General features: G+C 41.0%; 2 protein-coding genes and 1 pseudogene across 3 annotated transcripts in view; 2 read left to right on the top strand and 1 right to left on the bottom strand.

The window, feature by feature from the left end:
• SUMO1 (small ubiquitin like modifier 1) overlaps positions 1 to 17433 on the top strand; it is a 31732-nt gene extending 14299 nt beyond the window's left edge. Inside the window, exons 2-5 of the mRNA XM_023219084.1 lie at positions 3525 to 3599; positions 8842 to 8919; positions 12219 to 12290; positions 16287 to 17433. Of these exons, the coding sequence (XP_023074852.1) occupies positions 3525 to 3599; positions 8842 to 8919; positions 12219 to 12290; positions 16287 to 16355 (294 nt within the window). The 3' untranslated portion in view covers positions 16356 to 17433. The remainder of the gene's footprint in view (positions 1 to 3524; positions 3600 to 8841; positions 8920 to 12218; positions 12291 to 16286) is intronic.
• A 1306-nt stretch (positions 17434 to 18739) lies between these two features.
• The window catches only part of KIAA2012 (KIAA2012 ortholog), a 138612-nt gene continuing 130963 nt past the window's right edge, over positions 18740 to 26388 (bottom strand). The window contains exons 23-24 of the mRNA XM_023216912.2: positions 21075 to 21233; positions 18740 to 18917 (exon numbers count right to left, since the gene is read on the bottom strand). Coding sequence (XP_023072680.1) covers positions 21095 to 21233 — 139 coding nt within the window. The 3' untranslated portion in view covers positions 18740 to 18917; positions 21075 to 21094. The remainder of the gene's footprint in view (positions 18918 to 21074; positions 21234 to 26388) is intronic.
• LOC111545827 lies at positions 21112 to 22638 on the top strand (annotated as a pseudogene). The gene has a single exon (XR_002732555.1). The product of XR_002732555.1 is annotated as a DAZ-associated protein 2 pseudogene (transcript).

Genomic DNA, 26388 nt, shown 5'->3' with positions numbered 1-26388 from the left:
GGCTGGGTGTGGTGGCTTACGCCTGTAATCCCAGCACTTTGGGAGGCCAGGTGGGTGGATCACGAAGTCAGGAGATCGAGACCATCCTAGCTAATATAGTGAAACCCTGTCTCTACTAAAAATACAAAAAATTAGCCGGGTGTGGTGGCACACACCTGTAATTCCACCTACTCAGGAGGTTGAGGCAGGAGAATTGCTTGAATCTGGGAGGTGGAGGTTGCAGTGAGCTGAGATTGCACCACTGCACTCCAGCCTGGGCAACAGAGCAAGACTCCATCTCAAAACAACAACAACAACAACAACAAAAGGTGAGAAAAACAACTAGAGAAGTAAGGTCAAGGGAGAGTATTTTTAAGTTGAGAATAAATGCCATAGAATATATGAATAAATTGCAAATAGGAGCATTAAAGGAAGATATTAATATCATTTGGAAGGTTGGGGGAGTGCTGTGGTTCATAGACCAGTTTTAAAAAATACTGGACTTGGCCTGGCATGGTGGCTCATGCCTGTAATCCCAGCACTTTGGTAGGCCAAGGCGGTCAGATCACTTGAGGCCAGGAGTTCAAGAACAACCTGGGCCAATGTGATGAAACCCTGTCTCTATTAAAAATACACACACACAAAATTGCTGGGCGTGGCGGTGCATACCTGTAATCCCAGCTATTCAGGTGGTTGAGGGATGAGAAAATCACTTGAACCTGGGAGTCAGAGGTTGCAGTGAGCCGAGATCACAGCCTTGCACTCCAGCCTGGGTGATAGAGTGAGACTCTGTCTCAGGAAAGAGAAAAAAAGAAGCAGGCCAGGCATAGTGGCTGAAGCCTGTAATCCCAGCACTTTGGGAGGCCGAGGTGGGTGGATCACCTGAGGTCAGGTGATCGAGACCAGCCTGGCCAACATGGGGAAACCCTGTCTCTACTGAAAATACAAAAATTAGCCGGGCATGGTGGCATACTGCTGTAATCCCAGCTACTTGGGAGGCTGAGGCAGGAGAATCGCTTGAACCCAGGAGGCAGAGGTTGCAGTGAACCAAGATTGCGCCATTGCATTCCAGCCTGGACAGCAAGAGCGAAAATCTGTTTCAAAAAAAAAAAAAAGAAAGAAAAAAAATACCGGATTTAAGTTCATGTGTGAGGTAGATATCCTTGAGGTGATTTCAAGAGAGGCTGAGAGAGGATATATACGTATATTCCAGGTAAATGAAACGCAAAGGAACGCAAAGGGCTGAAGTTGAAGTAATGCTAAGGGACATATTCAGGGAACAGCAAATAGTCCAATTGAACAGAATCTTTGGGTTTGTAAAGTGAATGATGAGAGAAAAATGGGAATTGAGCTTGATTGTGGAAGCACAGAATGTCATGCTATAGAGTTAGGTTATAGGCCGTAAAGTACTGGAAGGTATTTATGCTTTTTTATCTGAGTAGTTAGAGGATTGGAGAAGCTGGGCTTTAGGAGAATGCTGAAGCACTGAGGATGATGGAGGGGAGGAGGGGAAGAATTCTTTTGTGCTGAGTAGCCACTATAGCTACCCTGTCTAGGAGACACAGGAGCAGAGCCACTCCTGTTGTGCTGATACATTGCTGCTAGGGGAGGGGGCTGTCCTTTGTGCTCACTTAAACAAAGCTGCTTAAGGCGTCCTCTCCTTCCAGTTATGGAGGACTCAGGGCTTGGTTGCTGCTTATTGCCCTTCACTGCATGGAATAAGTTGTCTTTGCCTTCTAGATACTTAGAGGAAGAAGCAGCTGTGTACTATGAATATAATTCATAGAAATGTGGAGAGACTATATTTGAGGACAGTCTTCTAGTTTTCAGGTGAAATACTGTCTCACTAAAGAAGGTTAATTTTGCCTGCTGCCATAATAGTCAGTAGTCAGCAAATGTTGAAAGCACTGCAGAATGAAAAACAGGCAAGGATTCATACTAATGAAGTCAGTTCTGTTATCTAAGCATTTCCCTAGACTCCAGCCTGTGTTTTAAAGTTGAAAGCTGCTTCTAGTTTAATATGTTCTTTTAATTGTTGAATGTTAAAGAATTTTGTATTTTAAGTTACTGGCATGAGATACACAGGTAATGGTTATGGTTATTCTTATCAAATATGGATTAACTGCTTGACATTATTATGAATAATAAGGTATATATCTAAGTAAGTGGGTAATTTGGTGGCCAAACTAAGGTGTAGCACATAGAGAAAAAAACTACTTCTTTACTACATTATTCATGAAATTTTCCAAGGTACCCCCTTTACTAAAAATGATTTGCTTATTCTTGAGATACTTCATGGTAAAGTTGTTTCTGAATAAATTCAGAAATTTATTCTGTTAACCTCATTTTCATTTCAGTACCTCTTTATTTGAAATTGTTTTGCAACTGTGTTTTTGTGATCCTTTTTTTTTAAAGAGATGAGGTCTTGCTATGTTGTCCAGGTTGGCCTCCAACTCCTGGGCTCTCAAGCAGTCCTACTGCCACAGCCTCTCAGGTATCTTGTCTTCCTATTTTTATCTCCTCTTTTAAACTTAAGCATTATGCTTCGGATAGTCTAAAATAGTTGATTATATAAAACTGATTTGTTTTGACTCCAGAGTACATTAGGCTAATACTTTCTTATTTGATTTTCCTTTCTAAATAGCCTTGCTTGGCTGGGCACTGTGGCTCACAGCTGTAATCCCAGCAGGTGCGGGAGGCTGAGCTGGGTGGATCACCTGAGGTCGGGAATTTGAGACCAGCCTGACCAACATGGAGAAACTGCATCTCTACTAAAAATACAAAATTAGCCAGGTGTGGTGGTGCATGCCTGTAATCCCAGCTACTCAGGAGGCTGAGGCAGGAGAATTGCTTGAACCCGGAGGTGGAGGTTGCGGTGAGCTGAGATCACGCCATTGCACTCCAGCCTGGGCAACAAGAGCGAAACTCCGTCTCAAAAAATAATAATAAATAAATAAAAATAAATAAATAATAGCCTTGCTTATGCTAATATGATTAATTTACATTTCTTAGTACAGTTTTGTAGTTAAAGTAAACTCCTCATGATAGGCTGTGAGAAGATAATCTTGGATTCAGAATGTTTGTCTAAAAATTCATGGAGGATGAACTCCCTCTGTGCTGGTGAGAGTTGGCTGCAGGGCAGTTGTTTGCAAGTTGTTCCTCTGGCAAGCAGCATGGGTACCACCTGGTAATTTGTTAGAAACAGAGTCTTATCCCTACTATAGATGTGCTGAATAAGAAACTGGGGCTTGGGCCCAGCAGTTTGTTTAACACATCCTTCAGGTGATTTTGATGCGTGGTAAAGTTTTAGACTATTACGATGCGGTATTATAATAAGAGACCCCTTTCTTGATTTCTAGTGAATGGTATTTGGGACAGTAATTGACTTATGATCTTTTTTTGTTAACTGACTGGCATGGAAAAGAAATGCTCTTTGTATTCTCAGGTGCAGATTTTGCACCCTGAATGAAAGTAATGGATACTCATAAGTGAGTAATTAAAATAGCATGTAGGAACTTTGATCTTGAAATTTAATTTTCTTTCAGGAGGCAAAACCTTCAACTGAGGACTTGGGGGATAAGAAGGAAGGTGAATATATTAAACTCAAAGTCATTGGACAGGTGAGTTTCATTGTTTTTCTCTTTTGACTCCCCTTCAATGTGAATACTTTTTCACAGGAAAAAAAATTATTTAAGGCAAATTATTTAAAAATGACTATGTATGCATTTTAATTTACTGTGTATGCGTCTGTTAGAGGTAGAAGAGGCCGATACTGTTTTTTAAATTGCTCTGCCAGGCAGTTTTAGATCACCTTAATTTTTCCCAATAGGAACGTTTTCTTGGTTAGTGTGCTTCAGGGAATACTATTAAGTGATAAGGCTAGGGTCAACCTTAAGTAAAAGGCTTGTCAGCCCTTTTGTTGACCCTTTCCCCTTTTCTGGCTCCCTGTTTCCCTAGAGTCTAGTCTGTATCTTATTGACTCTGAAATGTTAATTAAGGTTAGCTAACAACTGTTGGAGGAATGAATCTGCATAGTTACGTGGGTTTTCTAAAGGACAAAAGACAGAGAATTGGTGGAATGGTGGACTCGCCCGGGCTGGAGTGCAGTGGTACTTCCATTGAAGTGTGACAGTACCATTTCCCTATATTCTCCCAAACATGGGATACTACCAGTCGTTAAATTTTGTTCACATATGCTAGGTAAAACATTCTTGTTTATTTTTCATTTACCTAATAATAAGATGTAATTTTTTTGGTCTGCTACATTTATATTCTTCTCTTAATTGTGTTCATACCCTTTTCCCATTTTTCTGTGATTATCTTATTTTGAAGACTTTTATTTTTTATTTTCAACATTTAAAAAAATTTTTTTTTTTTTGAAATGTAGTTGTGCTCTTGTTGCCAGGCTGGAGTGCAGTGGCGCGATCTTGGCTCACTGCAACCTCCACTCTTGGGTTCAAGCGATTCTCCTGCCTTAGTCTCCCGAGTAGCCGGGACTACAGGCGCCTGCCACGAAGCCCGACTAATTTTTTTTTTTTTTTATTTTTAGTAGAGACGGGGTTTCCCCATGATGGCCAGGCTGGTCTCGAACTCCTGACCTCAGGTGATGCACCCGCCTCGGCCTCCCAAAGTGCTGGGATTACAGCCATGAGCCACCATGCCTGGCCTTATTTTGAAAACTTTTAAAAGATACAATTCACATACTATAAAATTCACTATTTTAAAGTATATAATTCAGTGACTTTATTCACAAGTGTGTGCAGCCATCACCACTGCCAATTCCAGAACATTTGCATTACCCCAAAAAGACACCCTGTACCCATTAGCAGTCGTTCCCCATCATATTTCCTCCAGCCAGTGACAACCACGATTCTACTTCCTGTCTCTATGGGTTTGCCTTTTCTGGACATTACATATAAATGTAATCATAAGATATATGGCTTTTTTTTTTTTTTTTTTTGAGGCAAGAGTCTTGCTCTGTTACCCAGTCTGGAGTGCAGTGGCCTGATCTCAACTCACTGTGACCTCCACCTCCTGGGTTCAAGCAATCCTCCTGCCACAGCCTCCTAAGTAGCTGGGATTTCAGGTGTGCACCACTATGCCCAGCTAATTTCTGTATTTTTAGTAGAGACGGGGTTTCACCATGTTGGCCAGGCTGGTCTCAAACTCCTGACCTCAGATGATCTGCCTACCTCAGCCTCCCAAAGTGTTGGGATTACAGGCATGAGCCACCATACCTAGCTTTGATATGTGGCTTTTTATTCTGGTTTGTTTCATCTTCTTTTCTTTCTTGCTTCCCTTGCTTCCCTGCTTCTCTCCCCCTCCCTCCCCTTCTCCCCCCCCACCCCACCCTATCTCCCCCAACCCCCCCTCCCTCTCCAGGGGTGTTGCTATGTTGCTCAGGCTGGTCTTGAACTCCTGGGCTTAAGTGATCCCCCACTTTGACCTAAATCCCTTGCTGGGATTATAGGTGTGAGACACTATGCCTGGCCTGGCTTCTTTCTTTTAGCCTGTTTTCAAGGTTCATTCATGCTGTAGCATGTATCAGTACTGTATTCCTTTTAATGGCTGAATTCTGTTCCATTGTATGGGTAGAATATATTTCATTTTCCATTTATCAGTTGATGGATATTTAGTTTGTCTCCATATTTTGGCTACTATTAATATGTTGCTGTGAACATTCATGTGTGTTTTTGTGTGGACGTATGTTTTTAGCTCCCTTGGATATATACCTAGGAGTGGAATTTCTGGGTCTAGTATGCAACTGTATGTTTTACTTTTTGAGGAACTGCCGAATTGTTTTAGCAGTGGCCCTGCCATCTTACGTTCCTGGCAGCAACATATGAGGGTTTCAGTTTTTCCATATTCTGGTCAACACTTGTAATTATCCATCTCTTTGGTTATAATCCTAGTGGGTATGAAGTAGTATCTCACTGTGGTTTCAACTTGCACTTTCCTGATGGCTAATGATGCCAAGCATTTTTCTATGTACTTATTGGCCATTACTACATCTTCTTTGGAAAAATGAAGATCTTTAGATCTTTTGCCCATTTTTAAATTGGGTTAGTTGTCTTTTTATTGTTGAGTTGTAATATGTCTTTTATTCTGGGTATTATACCTTTATCATATATATGATTTGCATAGATTTTTTCCTATCTTTGAGTTGTCTTTTCACTTTCTTGCTTTTATTCTTTGCAGTATAAAGTTTTTAATTTTGGTGAATTAAGTTCATCTGTATTTTCTTTTATTGCTTGTAATTTATCTAAGAAACCATTGCCTAATCCAGGGTCACAAAGGTTTACGCTTGTGTTTTAAGAGTTTTAAGGCTGGGTGCAATGGCTCACACCTATAATCTCAGCACTTTGGGAGGCTTGAGCTCAGGAGCTGGAGACCAGCCTGGGCAACATGGCGAAACCCCATCTCTACAAAAAATATAAAAAATTAGTCGGGCATGGTGGCACATGCCTGTAGTCCCAGCTACTCAGGAGGCTGAGCGGGAAGAATCACTTGCGCCTGGGAGGTCAAGGCTGCAGTGAGCTGTGATCACATGACTGCACTCCAGTCAGGGTGACAGAGTGAGACCCTGTCTCAAAAAAAAAAAAAAAAAAGTTTTGTGGTTTTATTTATAGTTTTAGCTCCTACATTTAAACGTTTAATCATTTTGAGTAATTTTTATATGGGTGTTTGTCCCAGACCATTAGTTGAAAAGACTGTCCTTTTCTCACTGAATTGTTCTGGTATCCTTGTCAAAAAATTGACTATAGATATAAGGGTTTATTTCTTGGCTCTCAATTTTATGACATTGATCTATATATCCATATGCCATGGAATATCTTTAAGAATTATTAATTTGTGGGATTTTAAAAAACATTGTCTTCATTTTCCTTGTCTGTTACATGTTATGAACATTTCCTCCAGTATGTCTTAACTGTTGTTTATGGCATCTTTTACTATACAGACGTTTTATGTTTTTATTAAGTCAAATTTATCCACCTCTTTTTTTAATGGTTTTTAGGTTAAAATCATGCTTTGCAATAGGGCATCCCAAGACCAAGATTAGGGGAAAAAAATTCTCCCTTGAGGGGAATATATTGAGAATTTTATTTTATTTTTTGATGCAGAGCCTTGTTCTGTCGCCCAGGCTGGAGTGCAGTGGTACTTCCAACTCACTGCAACGTCTACCTCCCGGGTTCAAGCAATTCTCCTGCCTCAGCTTCCCGAGTAGTTGGGATTACAAGCAACTGCCACTACACCTGGCTAAGTTTTTATATTTTTAGTAGAGATAGGGCTTCATCATGTTGGCCAGGCTGGTCTTGAACTCCTGACCTTGTGATCTGCCCGGCTCGACCTCCCAAAGTATTGGGATTACAGGTGTGAGCCACTGTGCCTGGCCAAAAAAATTTTAATGTTAGCTCTTTAATTCATCTGGAAGTTTTTTTTTTTTTTTTTTTTTTTTGAGACGGAGTCTCACTCTGTTGCCCAGGCTGGTGTATGGTGGCGAGATCTCAGTTCACTGCAACCTCCACCTCCTGGGTTCAAGCGATTCTCCTGCCTCACCCTCCCGAGTAGTTAGGATTACAGGCATGCGCCACGACGCCTGGCTAATTTTTTTTGTATTTTTAATAGAAATGGCATTTTACCATGTTGGTCAGGCTGGTCTTGAACTCCTGAACTCAAATGATCCGCCAGCCTTGGCCTCCAAAAGTGTTAGGATTACAGGCATGAGCCACCACGCCCAGCCTGGAAGTGATTTTAATGTATAGCATGAGGTTTGCTGTAGAATTTTATCTGTTTATGAAATGATCTATATGGAGATAATTTTATTTCTTCATAGTTACAGTCACAAGCAAAAATATTGTAAATGTGCAGCTTCTGCAGATACACATTTGTGAATGTAGTCATGAAGTTTCGCTTTGAAATTTTAATTATGCAAGTACCTGTATTTTTTTCTGATGGTTGGCTGATAGTTTGTTTCACAATCTGAGTAGAATAAAATAATTTTTCGTCCCACAAATCAGTTTGACTAACTCACGTTCTTACTCATTTTACTAATGTGAGAGAAACCAGATTCCATGTGATTTTTTTTTTTTTTTTGGGATGGAGTCCTGCTCTGTTGCCCAGGCTGGAGTGCAGTGGCGTGTTCTCAGCTCACTGCAATCTCCACCTCCTGGGTTCAAGCGATTCTTCTGCCTCAGTCTCCTGAATAGCTGGGACTACAGGTGTGCATCACCATACCTGGCTAATTTTTGTATTTTTAGGAGAAACGGGGTTTCACAATTTTGGCCAGGCTGGTCTTGAACTCCTGACCTTGTGATCCGTCTGCCTCAGCCTCCCAGAGTGCTGGGATTACAGGCGTGAGCCACCGCGCTCAGCCCCATGTGGTGATTTTTTTATGGCAGGAATAAATTTCTCAGTCTCTTATTTTATAGTATATGCTTTTCTCCTAGGTGACCACCTTCAGTGACACTTCACTTGGGGGGACAGACTTTTTGTTTTGAGTTGCTATTGGGATAAATAAAAGATGTGATGGTTCATCTTTTATTTTGAGAATAGAATGGCCATCCAGTAATGAAGGAATGCATTTACTTAGGCTTTTACTTATACTGATAATTTTAACACTCAAGACTGATTAACTTTGTTTTACTCAGTTTCTTTTGTAATAGGTATACAGTAGCTTTGAGGATGATTACAGTGTTTTAATAAAACCTGTTAAGAATGCCAAAAAGAATATTGTGGTGGAAAAATACAGGTTACAAGGTTTATGTTTCTATTTGCACTATATTTGTAATTAAATAGTTTGGTTCAAGTAAAGTAAATGGTTTATACAAAGAGGGATAACTTTTTTCTCTTTTATCTCCTTAGGATAGCAGTGAGATTCACTTCAAAGTGAAAATGACAACACATCTCAAGAAACTCAAAGAATCATACTGTCAAAGACAGGTTTGTCCATTTTGGTATTAAGTACAATGCTTTGTCGTTAATTTTTCTTTCTTTTTTTTAATAGAAGGTTGTCAAAAGAAAAATCCTGTTTTATTTTCACCATTAGCAACTCAAGGAAAACACTCTTATCATTTCTTGTACCCTGTTTAATTGCTTTTTTTTGTCCTGTGGCCCATTTTAAAGTTTAAATTCGTAAGATGTGGAACTAGTTTGAAAAGTAACTCAGAATTATAAAGAGAGCTCAAATGAATGTTTCTATCTTGATGGCTTACCAGTATATATAGCAAGAAAGGCAACTAATTTTTTGGTGATTACTATGAATTTTTTTTGTAATTCTAATCATGAGTGTTTAGCCATATGTTAAATTTAAGTAGTAGTATTATTAGTATATTATCTCTTTTTTTTTTTTGAGACGGAGTTTTGCTCTTGTTGCCCAGGCTGGAGTGCAATGGCGTGATCTTGGCTCACCGCAACCTCTGCCTCCCGAGTTCAAGTGATTCTCCTGCCTCAGCCTCCCAAGTAGCTGGGTTTATAGGCATGCACTACCACAACCAGCTAATTTTGTATTTTTAGTAGAGATGGAGTTTCTCCATGTTGGTCAGGCTGGTCTCTAACTCCAGACCTCAGGTATCCGCCCACCTCGGCCTCCCAAAGTACTGGGATTACAGGTGTGAGCCACCACACCTGGCCTTATAAAATAGGTTTTGAAAATAAATGTAATTGGAATTAGTATGAGACAATCAAGATTTATTTTAAGTGAAATTATGATTTAATAGGCAAGAAATATATGTTTAATCAGTCTGTTAAATTGAATTATAGGCCGGGTGCAGTGGCTCACGCTTGTAATCCCAGCACTTTGGGAGTCTGAGGTGGGCAGATCACCTGAGGGCACGAGTTCAAGACCAGCCTGGCCAACATGGCAACCTTGTTTCTACTAAAAATAAAAAAATTAGCCAGGTGTGGAGGCATATGCCTGTAATCCCAGCTACTTGGGAAGCTGAGGCAGGAGAATCACTTGAATCTGCGAGGCAGAGGTGAGCTGAGCTCATGCCACTGCACTCCAACCTGGGTGACACAGCAAGACTCCATCTCAAAAAAAAAAGAAAAAAATTGAATTATATTACATAATATTAACTCAGGTATTATAAGTTTTATTTTTATTTATTTATTTATTTGAGATGGAGTCTTGCTCTGTTGCCCAGGCTGGAATGCAGTGGTGCGATCTCAGCTCACTGTAACCTGCAGCTCCCTGGTTCAAGTGATTCTCCTGCCTCAGTCTCCCGAGGAGCTGGGATTACAGGCATGCATCACCACTCCCGGCTAATTTTTGTATCTTTACTAGTGGTGGGGTTTCACCATGTTGGTCAGGCTGGTCTCGAACTCCTGACCTCGTGATCCGCCCGCCTCGGCCTCCCAAAGTACTGGGATTACAGGCGTGAGCCACCGTGCCCGGCCTGTAGATTTCATGTTTAGAAGGTTTGCTTTTAACAGTTTAAATTTGTAACTAACATAAAAATAACTTACAAGAAAGAAAGACTAGGTGTTAGGATAAGTAAAACAATAAGCATTTTTGTCTCTTCTGTTTTTGTAGATTTTAATTGTTTAACTTAATAAAATCTCATTAATTGGGGTTCAACTACTTCACATTTGTAATAATTTGGGTGTTAAAATTGAGATGAAATTCATCAAGGGGAAAAAACCATTTATTGAAATCTCAATTATGTGTACTGTGCCATAAGTATTTAAGATACATTGTTGGCCGGGCGCAGTGGCTCACGCCTCTAATCCCAGCACTTTGGGAGGCTGAGGCAGGCGGATCACAAGGTCAGGAGTTCGAGACCAGCCTGACCAACATGGTGAAACCCCGTCTGTACTAAAAATACAAAAATTAGCTGGGCATGGTGGTGCACACCTGTAATCCCAGCTACTCGGGAGGCTGAGGCAGAAGAATCATTTGAACCCAGGAGGTGGAGGTTGCAGTGAGCTGAGATCTTGCCATTGCACTCCAGCCTGGGTGGCAGAGTGAGACTCCTTCTCAAAAAAAAAGAAAAAGATTCATTGTCATTTAATTTTCATAACTCTGAAGAAAATTCATACAGTCTTTACACCCCCCGTCTATAGGCCAGGGAATTTTTTTTTTTTTGAGACAGAGCCTCAGTCTGTTGCCTAGGCTAGAATGCAGTGGTGCCGTCTTAGCTCACTGCAATCTCCACCTCCTGGACTCAAGTGATTATCATGCCTCAGTCTCCTGAGTAGCTGGGATTACAGGCACCTGCCACCAGGCCTGGCCAATTTTCTTATTTTTATTTTTTTGTATTTGTATTTTTTTTCTTAGACAGGTCTTGCTCTGTCACCCAGGTTGGAGTGCAGTGACACGACCTTGGCTCACTGCAACCTCCACCTCCCAGGTTTAAGTGATTCTTCTGTCTCAGTCTCCCGAGTAGCTGGGATTACAGGTGCGTGCCACCTTGCTAGGCTAATTTTTGTATTTTTGGTAGAGATGGGGTTTCACCATGTTGGCCAGGCTGGTCTCGAACTCCTGACCGCAAGAGACCCACCTGCCTCGGCCTCCCAAAGTGCTGGGATTACAGGCTGAACTACCGCGCCTGCCCCATAATTTTTGTATTTTTAGTAGAGACAGTTTCATTATGTTGGCCAGGCTGGTCTCAAACTCCTGACCTCAAGTGAGCCATCTCTGCCCTTTCAGCTATTTTTGTTGAAGAGCGATTAGAAAAATGTATACTACTATGTTTTGTAATATTTATGGTGCTATGTGTGCCATCCAGGTTTATGGTAGATTAGCTAGCTAGCCATTTGTGCTTTACCAAATTTTATGATTTAATCTGTTTAAAACCAATTTTGCCAGTATAGTTTAAAGCTAGTGAGGGTGCTCATCCAGTTTCTGATCTGATCTTTTATGCTAGCTTACAGATTTAGGGCAAAATGAATTGAGTAGTGGTCAAGAGCACAGGCTTAGAAACAGGTTTGGGCTTAAATTCTTCGCTAGCTCCAAGCCTTAGGTTCCCTAGCTGTAACATGAAGATAAGGTGATAATACCTACCTTCCAGGGTTATTGTGTTTAACACTTATGATTATGTATGTGAAGAACTGGTACAGGGACGGCCTTGCAAATAGTTGCTACTCAGTATATGGTATTTATGATTGAATTAGCTAATTTTATTTTCTATGTAGTGTTCTAAGGCTTTCATGCTTGCTTTTTGTGCATCAAAGTTACCATTATGTTTTCTAAGATTTGTGTGTGTATATATATATTATTATTACTATCTTTACCTTTTTAGGGCGTTCCAATGAATTCACTCAGGTTTCTCTTTGAGGGTCAGAGAATTGCTGATAATCATACTCCAAAAGAAGTGAGTATACTTTTTTCCTGAGTCAAGAAAAAATTTAAATTCTCCTTTGAGCAGTTTTGTTCACTGGTATTAAACTGCCCTTTTCTTGAATGTTCTCTGATTTAAATGGTATATCATTTGTCGGAGGGAAGAAATAATATTTTGGGTTGAACTTCCCATATATATAGTGCCTTCAAAAGTGCCAATAAAAAGGGCAGTGGAAACAAAATGAGTACTGAAATTGTCATAGGGCACATGCTACATCCTTTTTGAAGATGGACAAATGTTCCTCAAATTTGGTAAATTTCTGGTATACTTTCATGGTGATGGTAACATTAATGGCTGCATTTTGATTTTTGACGTATTTTGAGAATGTTAATACAGAAGCATAGTATATATTAATATATTTGGCTCTGTCATCTTGTTTTATCCTTTTTTTAATGCTTCTCTGTCTTCATTTAAATTTTTTTTTTTTTTTTTTTTTACTCGGAGTCTCACTCTGCCACCCAGGCTGGAGGTGCAGTGGCACGATCTTGGCTCACTGCAAGCTCTGCCTCCCGGGTTCACGACATTCTCCTGCCTCAGCCTCCGTAGTAGCTGGGACTACAGGTGCCCACCACCATGCCTGGCAAATGTTTTGTATTTTTTAGTAGAGACAGGGTTTCACTGTGTTAGCCAGGATGGTCTCGATCTCCTGACCTTGTGATCCGCCCGTCTCGACCTCCCAAAGTGCTGGGATTACAGGTGTGAGCCACCACGCCTGGCCTTAATTTTTTTATTCTATGAGCGGTTTTCTTTGCTTTTATATTCCACCCATCTTCCCTGTATAGAGATATCTCAAAGTAGTGTTTGTGTGTGTGTGTGTGTGTGTGTGTGTGTATCTATATACCTAGATTCCTATCATACACAGAGTAACATTACTGATATTTCTGATAGTGGGAACAATATAGGGTTATTGGTTTTTTTTTTTGTTTTTTTTTTTTTTTGAGACAGAGTCTCGCTCTGTCGCCCCGGCTGCAGTGCAGTGGCCGGATCTCAGCTCACTGCAAGCTCCGCCTCCCAGGTTTACGCCATTCTCCTGCCTCAGCCTCCCGAGTAGCTGGGACTACAGGTGCCCGCTACCTCGCCCGGCTAGTTTTTTGTATTCTTTTAGTAGAGACAAGGTTTCACCGTGTTAGCCAGGATGGGATTGGTTTTTTATTTTGAAAACATTTCAGACTTACTGAATTGTGAGAATAATATAATACTCCCCTGTATATCTGATCCTTAGATTCACCAATTAAAATTGCATAGCATTTGGGTCAGGTACGGTGGCTAATACTTGTAATCCTAGTACTTTGGGATGCCAAGGTGGGTGGATTGCTTGAGTCCTGGAGTTTGAGACCAATCTGGGCAATATGATGAAAACCCATCTCTACTAAAAATAAAAAATTTATCTGGGTGCAGTGACTTATACCTGTAATCACAGCACTTTGGGAGGCCAAGGCGGGCGGATCACGAGGTCAGGAGTTTGAGACTAGCCTGACCAATATGGTGAAACCCCGTCTCTACTAAAAATACAATAATTAGCCGGGACTACAATGCGCCTGTAGTCCCAGCTACTTGGGAGGCTGAAGCAGAAGAATCACTTGAACCCGGGGGGCAGAGGTTGCAGTGAGCTGAGATCATGCCACTGCACTCCAGTCTGGGCAACAGAGTGAGACTCTGTCTCAAAAAAGAAAAAAAAAAGAAAAAAAATTAACTAGGCTTAGTGGTACATGCTTGTAGTCCCAGCTACTAGGAGGGCTGAGGTGGAAGGATCACTTGATCCCAGGAGGTTGAGGCTGCAGTGAGCCCTGGTCATGTCACTGTGCTCCAGCCTAGGTGACAGAGTGAGAACCTGTCTCAAAAATAAATAAAAATAAAATAAAATAAAATAACATTGTGCAGCATTTGGTAGCTGGGATTGGTGGTGCATGCCTATAGTTCTAGCTACTTGGGAGGCTGAAGTGGGAGGATCACTTGAGTGAGCCCAAGAGTTCCAGATGAGCCTGGAAACAGAGCGAGGAGTCCTTTGTCTCAAAAAAAAAAAAAAAAAAAAAAGGTATGTTTTTCTAGTATGACTACTAGAATGTAGTCATAGCTCACTGCAGCCACAAACTCCTGGGCTCAAGCAATCCTAACTATCACTATCAGCCTCCTGAATAGCTGGGATTATAGCCATGTGCCACCATGCTCTGCTTACTTTTAAATTTTTTATAGAGATGGAGTCTCCCTGTGTGCCCAGGCTTTGATCACTTAGTTTAAGTGTTGTCTTTTTTTTTTTTTTTTAACTTTGTAGTTAACTGTTTTTCCTGTTACAATTAAGTAATTTGAGGGGACACACTTTGAAACTATGCAAATATCCTCTTTCTCATGAAATTTTCCCCTTAGGTTTAGTATCCACCACCTTCTTGAACACTTCCTTACTTTCTGGCACAGTAAGAAGCTCCAAACTCATCTTTTACTTTCCTTGACCTAACTTGTCGTAATCTCTGGGACTGTACAGTAGATATCCAATACATTTTACTGACACATGCCTTACACATTCCTTGTAATTAAGAGATTATCTTTTCAGAGGAATGTTGGGGCAGTGGGAGAGAGTAGGTCTTTAGGGAGTGACGCTTCTGTGCTGTTGTTCACTTGTCTCGATTAATGTACTTCTTGAAGTTTGTAGCTTTATATTCTTTATAGTTCAAGGACTCCTGCTGTCTTCCTGTTTTGAAGGTTTCTAATAACAGTTGGAATTTTATTCCTTGCAGTGTTTACCATGCTATATGGGCAATTAAAATTGTTTTAAAAGCATCTTTTTTTTTTTTGAGATGGAGTTTTGCTCTTGTTGCCCAGGCTGGAGCGCAATGGCACAATCTTGGCTCACCGCAACCTCTGCCTCCTGGGTTCAAGTGATTCTCCTGCCTCAGCCTCCTGAGTAGCTGGGATTACAGGCATGCGCCACTATGCCTGGCTAATTTTGTATTTTTAGTAGAGATGGGGTTTCACCATGTTGGTCAGGCTCGTCTCAAACTCCTGACCTCAGGTGATCTGTGCGCGCCCCCCACCCCGCCCCGGCCCCTCAGCCTCCAAAGTGCTGAGATTACAGGCGTGACCCACTGTGCCCGGCCTAATAGCATCTTTAATAATTACTTAAATATTCATATATGTTCTACAACCAAGATAGCTTAGCACTACTAGAGCCGTTCTGATCACTTTAAAATCCTAAATTCACATGTGTTATGTTTAGATTTCTTAACATACTTAATTTTCATATTTAAAATTCTGCACAAAAATGTTACCTATAAAATTAAAAACTTTTTGGTCAGACACAGTGGCCCACGCCTACAATCCTAGCACTTTGGGAGGCCGAGGCGGGCTAGATCACTGCAGGTCAGGAGTTGAGACCAGCCTGGGCAACATGGCAAAACCCCATCTCTACTAAAAATATAAAAAGTAGGGTATGGTGGCACACACTTGTAGTGCCAGCTACTCAGGAGGCTGAGGTGGGAGGATTGGTTGAGCCCAGGATGCTGAGGTTGCAGTGAGCTGAGGTTGAGCCCAGGAGGCTGAGGTTGCAGTGAACTAAGATTGTGCCACTGTCCTCCAGCCTGGGCAATATAATGAGACCCTGTCTCAAAACAAAAACAAACAAAAACAAAAAATCAGAATATATCCTGTTATTAAACTATCATTTAAACTATTAAATACATGTTTCATTAGATTTAAAAGTTCTTTAACATAGCTGTCAAAAACACTTCAGTTTTATACAGCAAATAAACTGGGAAGTAAAATTGACTCAGGAAAGTAAGATGAATAACTCAACAGACAGAAGGAAAGACACCTCTGTGTTCTTTAGATTAAAGAAAACAGGATTCTTAGTATTAGAGGAGTGTAAGTATGGGTCACACTTGGATCTCTTTGCACTTTTAAATTAGTGGCCACATAATTGTAGTCAATTTAAAAACTGCTTTTATATTCTACTAACATTTTTCTTTCCTCTTACAGCTGGGAATGGAGGAAGAAGATGTGATTGAAGTTTATCAGGAACAAACGGGGGGTCATTCAACAGTTTAGATATTCTTTTTATTTTTTTTCTTTTCCCTCAATCCTTTTTTATTTTTAAAAATAGTTCTTTTGTAATGTGGTGTTCAAAACGGAATTGAAAACTGGCACCCCATCTCTTTGAAACATCTGGTAATTTGAATTCTAGTGCTCATTATTCATTGTTGTTTGTTTTCATTGTGCTGATTTTTGGTGATCAAGCCTCAGTCCCCTTCATATTACCCTCTCCTTTTTAAAAATTATGTGTGCGCACAGAGAGGCCACCTTTTTCAGGACATTGCATTTTCAGGCTTGTGGTGATAAATAAGATCGACCAATGCAAGTGTTCATAATGACTTTCCAATTGGCCCTGATGTTCTAGCATGTGATTGCTTCACTCCTGGACTGTGACTTTCAGTGGGAGATGGAAGTTTTTCAGAGAACTGAACTGTGGAAAAATGACCTTTCCTTAACTTGAAGCTACTTTTAAAATTTGAGGGTCTGGACCAAAAGAAGAGGAATATCAGGTTGAAGTCAAGATGACAGATAAGGTGAGAGTAATGACTAACTCCAAAGATGGCTTCACTGAAGAAAAGGCATTTTAAGATTTTTTAAAAATCTTGTCAGAAGATCCCAGAAAAGTTCTAATTTTCATTAGCAATTAATAAAGCTATACATGCAGAAATGAATACAACAGAACACTGCTCTTTTTGATTTTATTTGTACTTTTTGGCCTGGGATATGGGTTTTAAATGGACATTGTCTGTACCAGCTTCATTAAAATAAACAATATTTGTAAAAATCGTACTAATGCTTATTTTATTTTAATTGTATGGAAATAAAAAAGAAAATGCCTAAAATAAGGTTTTCTTGCATAAATACTGGAAATTGCACATGGTACAAATTTTTTCTTTATTACTGTACAGTGATGATGTTAATGACTTTGAAGCACTGAAAGTTCCTGAAGTGCCTTCTGAATCAAGGATTTAATTAAGGCCACAATACCTTTTTAATATTCAGTGTTCTGTTTTTTTGAAAACTTGATATTCCTGTATGGTGCATATATATGATGCAGTTACCTAATCATGTTGAATAAATGGGCATGCCAAAATTTCTTAATTGATTTTTATCAATAATTTCAATTCTTCCTTTAACAATGTACAAAATGGTAAGGTTTGATATATTTTATGTTTTCCTTTTATTTCTTTATATCTTTTTTTTTTTTTTTTTTGAGATGGGGTCTCTTTCTGTCACCCAGGCTGGAGTACAGTGGTGTGATCTTGGCTCACTGCAACCTCTGCCTCCCGGGTTCAAGTGATTCTTCTGCCTCAGCCTCCCGAGTAGCTGGGACTACAGGCACGTGCCACTATGCCCGGCTAATTTTTGTATTTTTAGTAGAGATGGGGTTCACCATGTTGGCCAGGATGGTCTTGATCGCTTAACCCTGTGATCTGCCCGCCTCGGCCTCCCAAAGTGCTGAGATTACAGGCGTGAGACACCGCGCCTGGCCTAGCCATATTTATTTATATCTTAAATATGTAAACTTTGTATAAAATTAAAATATCAGATTAGTTTGTTCCTATTAGAGTGCTTAACTTTTCCTTTTAATGCTGAGTCACAGAATTTACTGCATGTGTGCATACATACAGTCCAGTTTCATGTTATCTCAAATAGAGTGTCATCTAACTAGTTGAGAAGACAAAATAAAACCCACTTTCAATGCTTTTTTTTTTTTTTTTGAGACAGAGTCTCGCTCTGTCGCCCAGGCTGGAGTGCAGTGGCCAGATCTCAGCTCACTGCAAGCTCCGCCTCCCAGGTTTACGCTATTCTCCTGCTTCAGCCTCCCGAGTAGCTGGGACTACAGGCGCCTGCCACTTCGCCCGGCTAGTTTTTTGTATTTTTTTAGTAGAGACGGGGTTTCACCGTGTTAGCCAGGATGGTCTCGATCTCCTGACCTCGTGATCCGCCTGTCTCGGCCTCCCAAAGTGCTGGGATTACAGGCTTGAGCCACCGCGCCTGGCTGAATGCATTTTATAAACTATTACAGCTTACACACCTACTCAGGTCGAACCTTTTGAGAAAGAAATTGATTGGCTTGATCTTCTAATTCTTATGTTTGACCCTGACTGAAAAATTATTTGTATGGTGTAAGTTAGAGCTTTTAGATTGTCACCTGATATTTATCATTATATTCATTAAACAGTGATTAGGAACTAGGCCCATTTTAAGAAAATCCTCATGAGCTGCATATTTCTGTCAAGACTGAATAACAGATCTGATTGGGCATTTGAACTATGTGAATCTATAGTTTCATATCTTAATTTTGTTTGTGTCTCTAAATGTCTGAAGGCTCTCAGGATTTAGGTGGTGGGACTTAACTACTGGGGAAGTAATTTTTTTGTTTTTAGTTTTTTGGATTCTAAATGTGTTGCACTCTGCTATGGTTAACTTAAATTTGTGCTTATCTGATTAGCAGTGCTGATAAAATAGGCATTTCACAACAAAAATTTTAACAGATTATCGGATTTCTGAAGGGACCTTGGATAACATTTAGTGAAGCCACTCTTATCTGGTGCTTGACTGCAACATCCTAATCTGTAAAAGAAGGGAGAAAATAAAGTCAGCAATGGTAATTTTCCCCCACAAGGATGTTTTCCTTAAGTATTTGTTCTGTTGTGGGTTGAATTATTTGAGATGCTCCTTTCTTATCTGATTAAGTAGTATTAAATGAATTGATTGAATGAATGTTCAGATAGGGTCCACGAGCTTGAGAAAATGTTTAGATGACATATTTAAGTTCAGTATGACTGATACTATCTAGTTTAACTGTTTTATTTCTGTTTAATTTTTACATAAAACAAGGAGTTAAAATAAGGATCAAATCTAAGCAAGTCCAGTAACAGCAATACAGAATACAAATAGGTTGGATTTCTGAGTTGTAAAGGTGTAATTTCTGTAGAAAGCAAATACCTTACAAACATTAATGAGGAATTGGAGGGGATTACTTGCAAATGTTAAGCTTTTCATCTGTGGACAGTGAACTACAGAGTAGGGCCAAAGGAAATTTGTGAAAAAATTCAGGTTCATATGCTCTGGATTTAAATAACATCCTTTTATGTAACTTGTATGTTAAAAATATCTTTCTTCATCCATTTTGTTAAAGGGGTATTTTATTAAATATTAAAAGAGAGATGTTAAATATCTAATCAGGTCTCATCCTGATTAGATATTTAACTAATATCTAAATTAGATATTTAATTAATATCTATTTAATTAACGACTCGTGCCTGTAACCCTAGCACTTTGGAAGGCTGAGGCAGGCAGATCACTCGCGACCAGGAGTTTGAGACCAGCCTGAGCAACATGACGAAACCCCGTCTGTACTAAAAATACACAAATTAGGCAAGTGTGGTGATGCGTGCCTATAGTCCCAGCTACTTGGGAGGCTGAGGTGGGAGGATCGTCTGAGCCCAGGAGGTCAAGGCTGCAGTGAGCTGTGACTGTGCCACTGCACTCTAGCTTGGGTGACAGAGCGAGACCCTGTCTTTAAAAAAAAAAAAAAAAAAAAAGACATCCTGGTAGAGTCAATGTAATTTTTCAACTGGGGAAATTTTGTGAGTGGTTAATTCTTCAGGGCACAGGGGCTAAAACTCAAGATTTATTAATGTTCAGAGCTCTAGAATAATGCTGCCCAATAGAACGTCCTGTCATGGAAATATTCTACATCTGTGCTTTCCAGTACAGTAGCTGGTAACCACACATGGCCTGAGCACTTGAAATGGGGGTGTTGTGATTGAAGAATGTTTTAACAAGTTTAAATAGCTACATGCGGCTGGTGCTGTGTTACTCAGCAGCGCAGCTCTAGAATCTATACTTTGAAGATGTGAGAATGGCCTTACAAAACAGCTCATTTTGCTGAAATGAACATTTATCAAGTGATTGCAAATATACCTTGTTCTAAATAGACATTAACTTTTAGATTCTAGGGTGAAATGATTGTGGTTTTGCTTTATAGAGAGGTATAATAAAATTCTTAATATATATATTTGAATATATAAATTAGTTTCTCTGAGCTAACTCAAAATTATTTATATTACAAAATTTTCATTTATCTACAACTCTTTCAGATACATTGACTGAAATGAAATACTTTGACTATCCTAAGACCACGTTAGTGTTTCAGGCTGAAATTATGGGCAGTTTTAGGCACCAAGGCTTCTGGATTTATGTGGTTCTGGAGAACATAAAGGATTTAGGTGAATGAAGAGTTCAATTGGTTTGAACAAAGTGTGTGAGTTGTGGAGGGGTGATGGAAATGGAGGTTCCAGAGTAGAGAATATCTTAGGTGTGGGTTGAGGTTAACCAGATGAAATGGAACTAACTGGGCTCAGAATGGAACTTTTTTTTTTTCTTAAGAGACAGGGTCCCACTCTGTCACCCAGGCTGCAGTACAATGGCACTGTACTCGGTGCAGCCTGGAACTCCTAGGCTCAAGCGATCCTCCTGCTTCAGCCTTCTGAGCAGCTGGGATTACAGGCACACCCCACCATGCCTGGCTAATTTAAACATTTTTTATAAAGATGGGGTTTCCACTATGTTGCCTAGGATGGTCTCAAACTCCTGGCCTCAAGCAAGCCTCCCGCCTCAGCCTCTCAAAGTGCTGGGATTACATGGGTGAGCCACCATGCCTGGCCCCTGGAACTTTATTATAAAGGGAAATTTCTCCTTTTCTGTCACCACCTCCCAACTTACTTTTTAGTTTTCTTCTAGCCTTAAGGCCTGGGTATTTGAAGGAACTGGAAATAAGAGTAAACCCATGGTCTAGAAATGTTATGTGTCCACTGCAGACCACTGGCTTCCTTATGGAGTTCTTGATGGAAATGAAGATGTTTCTTCAAGGCAGCTTTTTTCCTGAGGAGACAACCCCACCCCCAATTCCAATAATGATTAAGCACCCTAGAAATTGTCCTCATAAGCCAGCAGGATAACTTTAGATTCAAATGACTTTGGGCTGTTGATCTTGGATTTTAGTGGAAGATCGTACTCTTCATTTAGCAAATTTACACACAAGGTTTGGAGTACCATGAGCCTCCTATTGGAATAGTAAAAGGGAAGGCATAATTCACAGTTCTTATACTGCTAGAAAGGACTCCCTCATTTAAGAGATGAGGAAACAGGCTAGGTGCACTGGCTCATGCCTGTAATCCCAGCACTTTGGGAGGTAGAGACGAGCAGATAGGCCAGGTGTTTGAGATCAGCCTGAGCAACATGGTGAAACCCCGTCTCTACTAAAAATACAAAAACTGCGGTGGCAGCACCACTCAGGCGTTGGGTGATGCTAGATGGATGGACTGTCACGTGATGCGAAGTGGCTCCAAACAGGAAGAGGACGGAAAAGAGAACCGTCCCCAATGCCGAGATGAACCGGACCTGCAGTCACCATGAACAGCAAAGGTGAATATCTGACACAGCCAACCTATCCCGTGCAGCCTCCTGGGAGTCCAGTATACCCTCAGACCTTGCATGTTTTACAGGCTCCACCCTATACTGATGCTTCACCTGCCTACTCAGAGCTCTATCGTCCAAGCTTTGTGCACCCAGGGGCTGCCACAGTCCCCACCACATCAGTCGCATTTTCTGGAGCCTCTCTGTATCTTCCCATGGCCCAGTCTGTGGCTGTTGGGTCTTTAGGTTCCACAATCCCCAGGGCTTATTATCCACTTGGTCCCATCTATCCACCTGACTCCACAGTGCTGGTGGAAGGAGGGTATGATGCAGGTTTCAGATTTGGAGCTGGGGCTACTGCTGGCAACATTCCTCCTCCACCTCCTGGATGCCCTCCCAATACTGCTCAGCTTGCAGTCATGCAGGGAGCCAACGTCCTTGTAACTCAGTGGAAGGGGAACTTCTTCATGGGTGATTCAGATGGTGGCTACACCATCTGGTGAGGAACCAAGGCAGCCTTTGTGCCGGGAAAGACATCACATAACTTCAGCACTTCTCACAATGTAACTGCTGTAGTCATATTAACCTGAAGTTGCAGTTTAGACACATGTTGGAATGTCTTTCTGATGCCCAAACTTTCAAGCACTTTCCAAATTGAATAGGGAACCATGTAATGGCAGCAGTACCTCCCTAAAGCATTTTGAGGTAGGGGAGGTATCCATTCATAAAATGAATGTGGGTGAAGCTGCCCTAAGGATCTTCCTTTAACTTCTCTGGAGTAATATTGTACCATACTGGTCTTTGCTGTTAGTAATAAAACATCAAATTAGGTTTGGAGGGAACTTTGATCTTCCTAAGAATTAAAGTTGCCAAATTAGGGCCAGGCACAGTGGCTCACGCCTGTAATCCCAGCACTTTGGGAAGCTGTGGCAGGCGGATTACCTGAGGTTAGGAGTTCGAGACAAGCCTGATCAACATGGAGAAAACCCGTCTCTACTAAAAATACAAAATTAGCCAGGCATGGTGGCACATGCCTGTAATCCCAGCTACTCAGGAGGCTGAGGCAGGAGAATTGCTTGAACCTGGGAGGCAGAGGTTGCGGTGAGCTGAGATTGCACCATTGCACTCCAGCCTGGGCAACAAGAGCGAAACTCCGTCTCAAAAAAAAAAAAAAAAAAAAAAGTTATGAAAGTATTCTGATTGGCCTTTAATCTCCATTGTCTTTGATTTATATTACTTGTTATAAATGGAATGCATTAGTTGTCTACCTTTTCCTTTCCATCCCTTGCCCCACCCATCCCATCTCCAACCCTAGTCTTCTATTTCCTCCCGCCAGTCTCCATTGAATCAATGGTGCAGGACAGAAAGTCAGAGTAATTTCCTTCTTTCCTCACACTTCTCCCCACTTGTCATCTTTTAACTAGTCTTTCACAAGGATCCTCTGAAACCCACTCTGTGCCCCAAGCACAGATCCCATTACTTCTGCTTTCGTATTTCCTCAGGTAAAAGTGGAGGGTGCCTTTTGGACCCTCCTCATAGGTTGTCTCTGCATACACGAACCTAACCCAAATTTGTTTTGGTGCCAGAAAAACAGCTATGTTTGAACAAAGATATCGTGCAAACTGTACTGTGAACAACAGTTGGTTTAAAATATGAGGGGCAGCTGGGCGCGGTGGTTCACACCTGTAATCTCAGCGCTTTGGGAGGCTGAGGTGGGCGGATCACGAGGTCAAGAGATAGAGACCATCCTGGCCAACATGGTGAAACCCCATCTCTACTAAAAATACAAAAATTAGCCGGGCGTGGTGGCAGGTGCCTGTAATACCAGCTACTCAGGAAGCTGAGGCAGGAGAATCGCTTGAACCTGGGAGGCAGAGGGTGCAGTGAACCGAGATCGCGCCACTGCACTCCAGCCTGGGGACAGAGGGAGACTCTGTCTCAAAAAAAAAAAAAAAAAAAAAAGAGGGGCAAGGAGGAGGGTGTCTTTCAAAAGCCTGATTGATGTGTTCAGAGCCAAATTAAGAGGAGTTTTCAGATCAAAAATTGGTTACCATTTTTTTTGTCAGAGTGTCTGATGCAGCCACTCATTCGGCTCCCCAAAATTCCTAGACTGGGTTAATAAGGTCATACTGTGAATGCCTCACTACAAAATGACTTGAGTCCAGTGAAATCTCATTAGGCTTAAGAATATTTCAGGGATCCTCAATGTTTTGATTTTTATTTTCTGAAATTAGATTTTATTTTGTCTTGTAATTTCAGTTCATCTAAATTGTGAGTTCTGTATATGTGATGTCTGACTGTACCATTGACTGTTCTGGATGTTCAGCATTGTATGTCTCTCTCTATACTGTGGTGCAGTTAACTTGTGGAATTTTATGCTAAAAATGTAGAATAAACACTATTTTGAAGATTTGAAAAAATAAATAAATAAAAAATACAAAAACTAGCCGCTATGGTGGCACATGCCTGTACTCCCAGTTACTTGGGAGGCTGAGGCACAAATCTCTTGAATCTGGGAGGTGGAGGTAGAGATTGTGCCACTGTACTCCAGCCTGGGCAACAGAGTAAGACTCTGTCTCAAAAAAAAGTGGGGTGGGGTGAGGAAACGGGCCAGAGAAGTTAAAGACCAGGGCCAGTGTCACAGTGAAGATGAAATAAAGCCAGTTAGTATCAAATTCTCCTGAGTCTTGGTAGAGTGAGGCTCTTCCCCTCATTCCTTTAGTTATTTGGTTCTCTGCTTTCAGCTACTTGGACTAGCCTTATAAATTGCCCAGCTTTCCCTTGGATGACTGTCAGTTTTCTTCTCGTGAAAAGTTGGAACTCCCAATAGTTTGCCTGTGGTCTCAATATTTAGGAATCTGATTCTGCTTCTATGGTACATGGAATACATAATTTTGAAATGGAGTCATGGCTTTCCTAATGATCCATTTTGTAATTCACGTAACAGCTGAGGAAAGTCCAGAGAAGGAAGAACTCAAGGTTAGTAGACAACCTTGACATTGAGTTGCACTGGCTGCCTTCTCTTTTTGGTCCCCTAAAGAGTATTTATCATCTTAGATTCAGCTTAAGTTGTGGACAAATATCAAGGGGAAAAGTATTTACAGTTAACTTTGGAATCACAGTTTTCTGGGTTGTGCCTCTTTACCCTTCAACTTTGGTGATTCTACAGAGGGATGATTATTAGTTGCTTTCACTAAGGAAGGGAAGTTCACGATGTAGCAACTATAGAGGACCTAGCTTTTTGAAGAGTCAATTGAAATACATACCTCAGTTTTTATTATCAGAAAGATACAATGATAATCACTATTGTAGGAGACTAAAGGGGGAAAATTCCCCTGGCCCCGGATGACTTGGATTCTGTGCTTTTTCTCCTAACAAGGCCCTCATGTTAGATCTGGTCTTGGCCCACATCCCTAACTTCATCTAGAAGTATTCTTTGCCCTTCATTCACTTCATTCCATCCATACTGTCTTTTATTCTTTCAACATGCCAGTCTCATTTCTTTTTTCAGACCTTTGTATTTACTGTTTACTTGCTGGAATATTTTTCTCCCAGATATTTAGGTGGCTCTTTGTTATTCAAGTTTCACCATATATGACACCTCTTCTGAGAGGTCTTGCCCTGGTTAACCAATTAAAATAAGCCACCTGCAATCCTATCACATCCTTTTTTTTTTTTTTTTTGAGACAGAGCCTTGCTCTTGTTGCCCAGGCTGGAGTAGAATGGCACGATCTCGGCTCACTGCAACCTCAATCTCCCAGTTTCAAGCAATTCTCTTGCCTCAGTCTCCCGAGTAGCTGGGATGACAGGCGCCCACCACCACGCCCAGCTACTTTTCATATTTTTAGTGGAGATGAGGTTTCACCATGTTGACTAGGCTGGTCTCAAACTCTTGACCTCAGGTGATCCACCTGCCTCAGCCTCCCAAAGTGCTAGGATTACAGGCGTGAGCCACTGCACCCAGCACCCCCTGCCTTTTTTTTTTAAAAAGAGAGAATCTTGCTGTGTCACCCAGGCTGGAGTACAGTGACTTGATCTTGGCTCACTGCAGCCTTGACCTCCCAGGCTCAAGTGATCCTCCTGCCTCAGCCTCCCATGTAACTGGGACCACAGGCATTCACCACCACACCCGGCTAATTTTTTGATTTTTTTGTAGGAATGGAGGTTTCACTTAGTTGTCTAGGCTGGTCTTGAACTCCTGAGCTCAAGCAATTCTCTCATCTTCGTCTCCCAAAGTGCTGGAATTAACATGTGTGAGCCACTGTGCCCGGCATCCTGTCACATATTTAAATTTTTTTCTGTATAGCATTTATTGTTGGCTTTAAAAAATATTTGTTTAGAGTCTGTCCCCACTCCCACCCCTAGAATGTAAATGCGATGGGAAGACAGACCTTCTGTCTTGCTTACTCCAGAATTCCTAGTGTCTAGGACAGTGTTTGGCACATAACAGGCACTCAGTAGACATCAAGGAAGGCAGTGGGTTTGAAATCAGGAGGTCTTAGATCTGGTCCTGGCATTGTCCCTAAGTCACGTTTGTCCGTGATCAAGATCCTTTCCCTCTTTGGGACTTGCTTTTTTCATCTATAAACTAGAGGATTGAGGTAGATATCTCTAAACTCCC

The sequence above is a fragment of the Piliocolobus tephrosceles genome, chromosome 11 (genome assembly GCF_002776525.5).
Source record: "Piliocolobus tephrosceles isolate RC106 chromosome 11, ASM277652v3, whole genome shotgun sequence".
In the NCBI taxonomy this organism is placed as follows: domain Eukaryota; kingdom Metazoa; phylum Chordata; class Mammalia; order Primates; family Cercopithecidae; genus Piliocolobus; species Piliocolobus tephrosceles.
The sequence above is the reverse complement of the archived record's forward strand: the minus strand, read 5'-3'. Positions and strand labels throughout refer to the sequence as shown.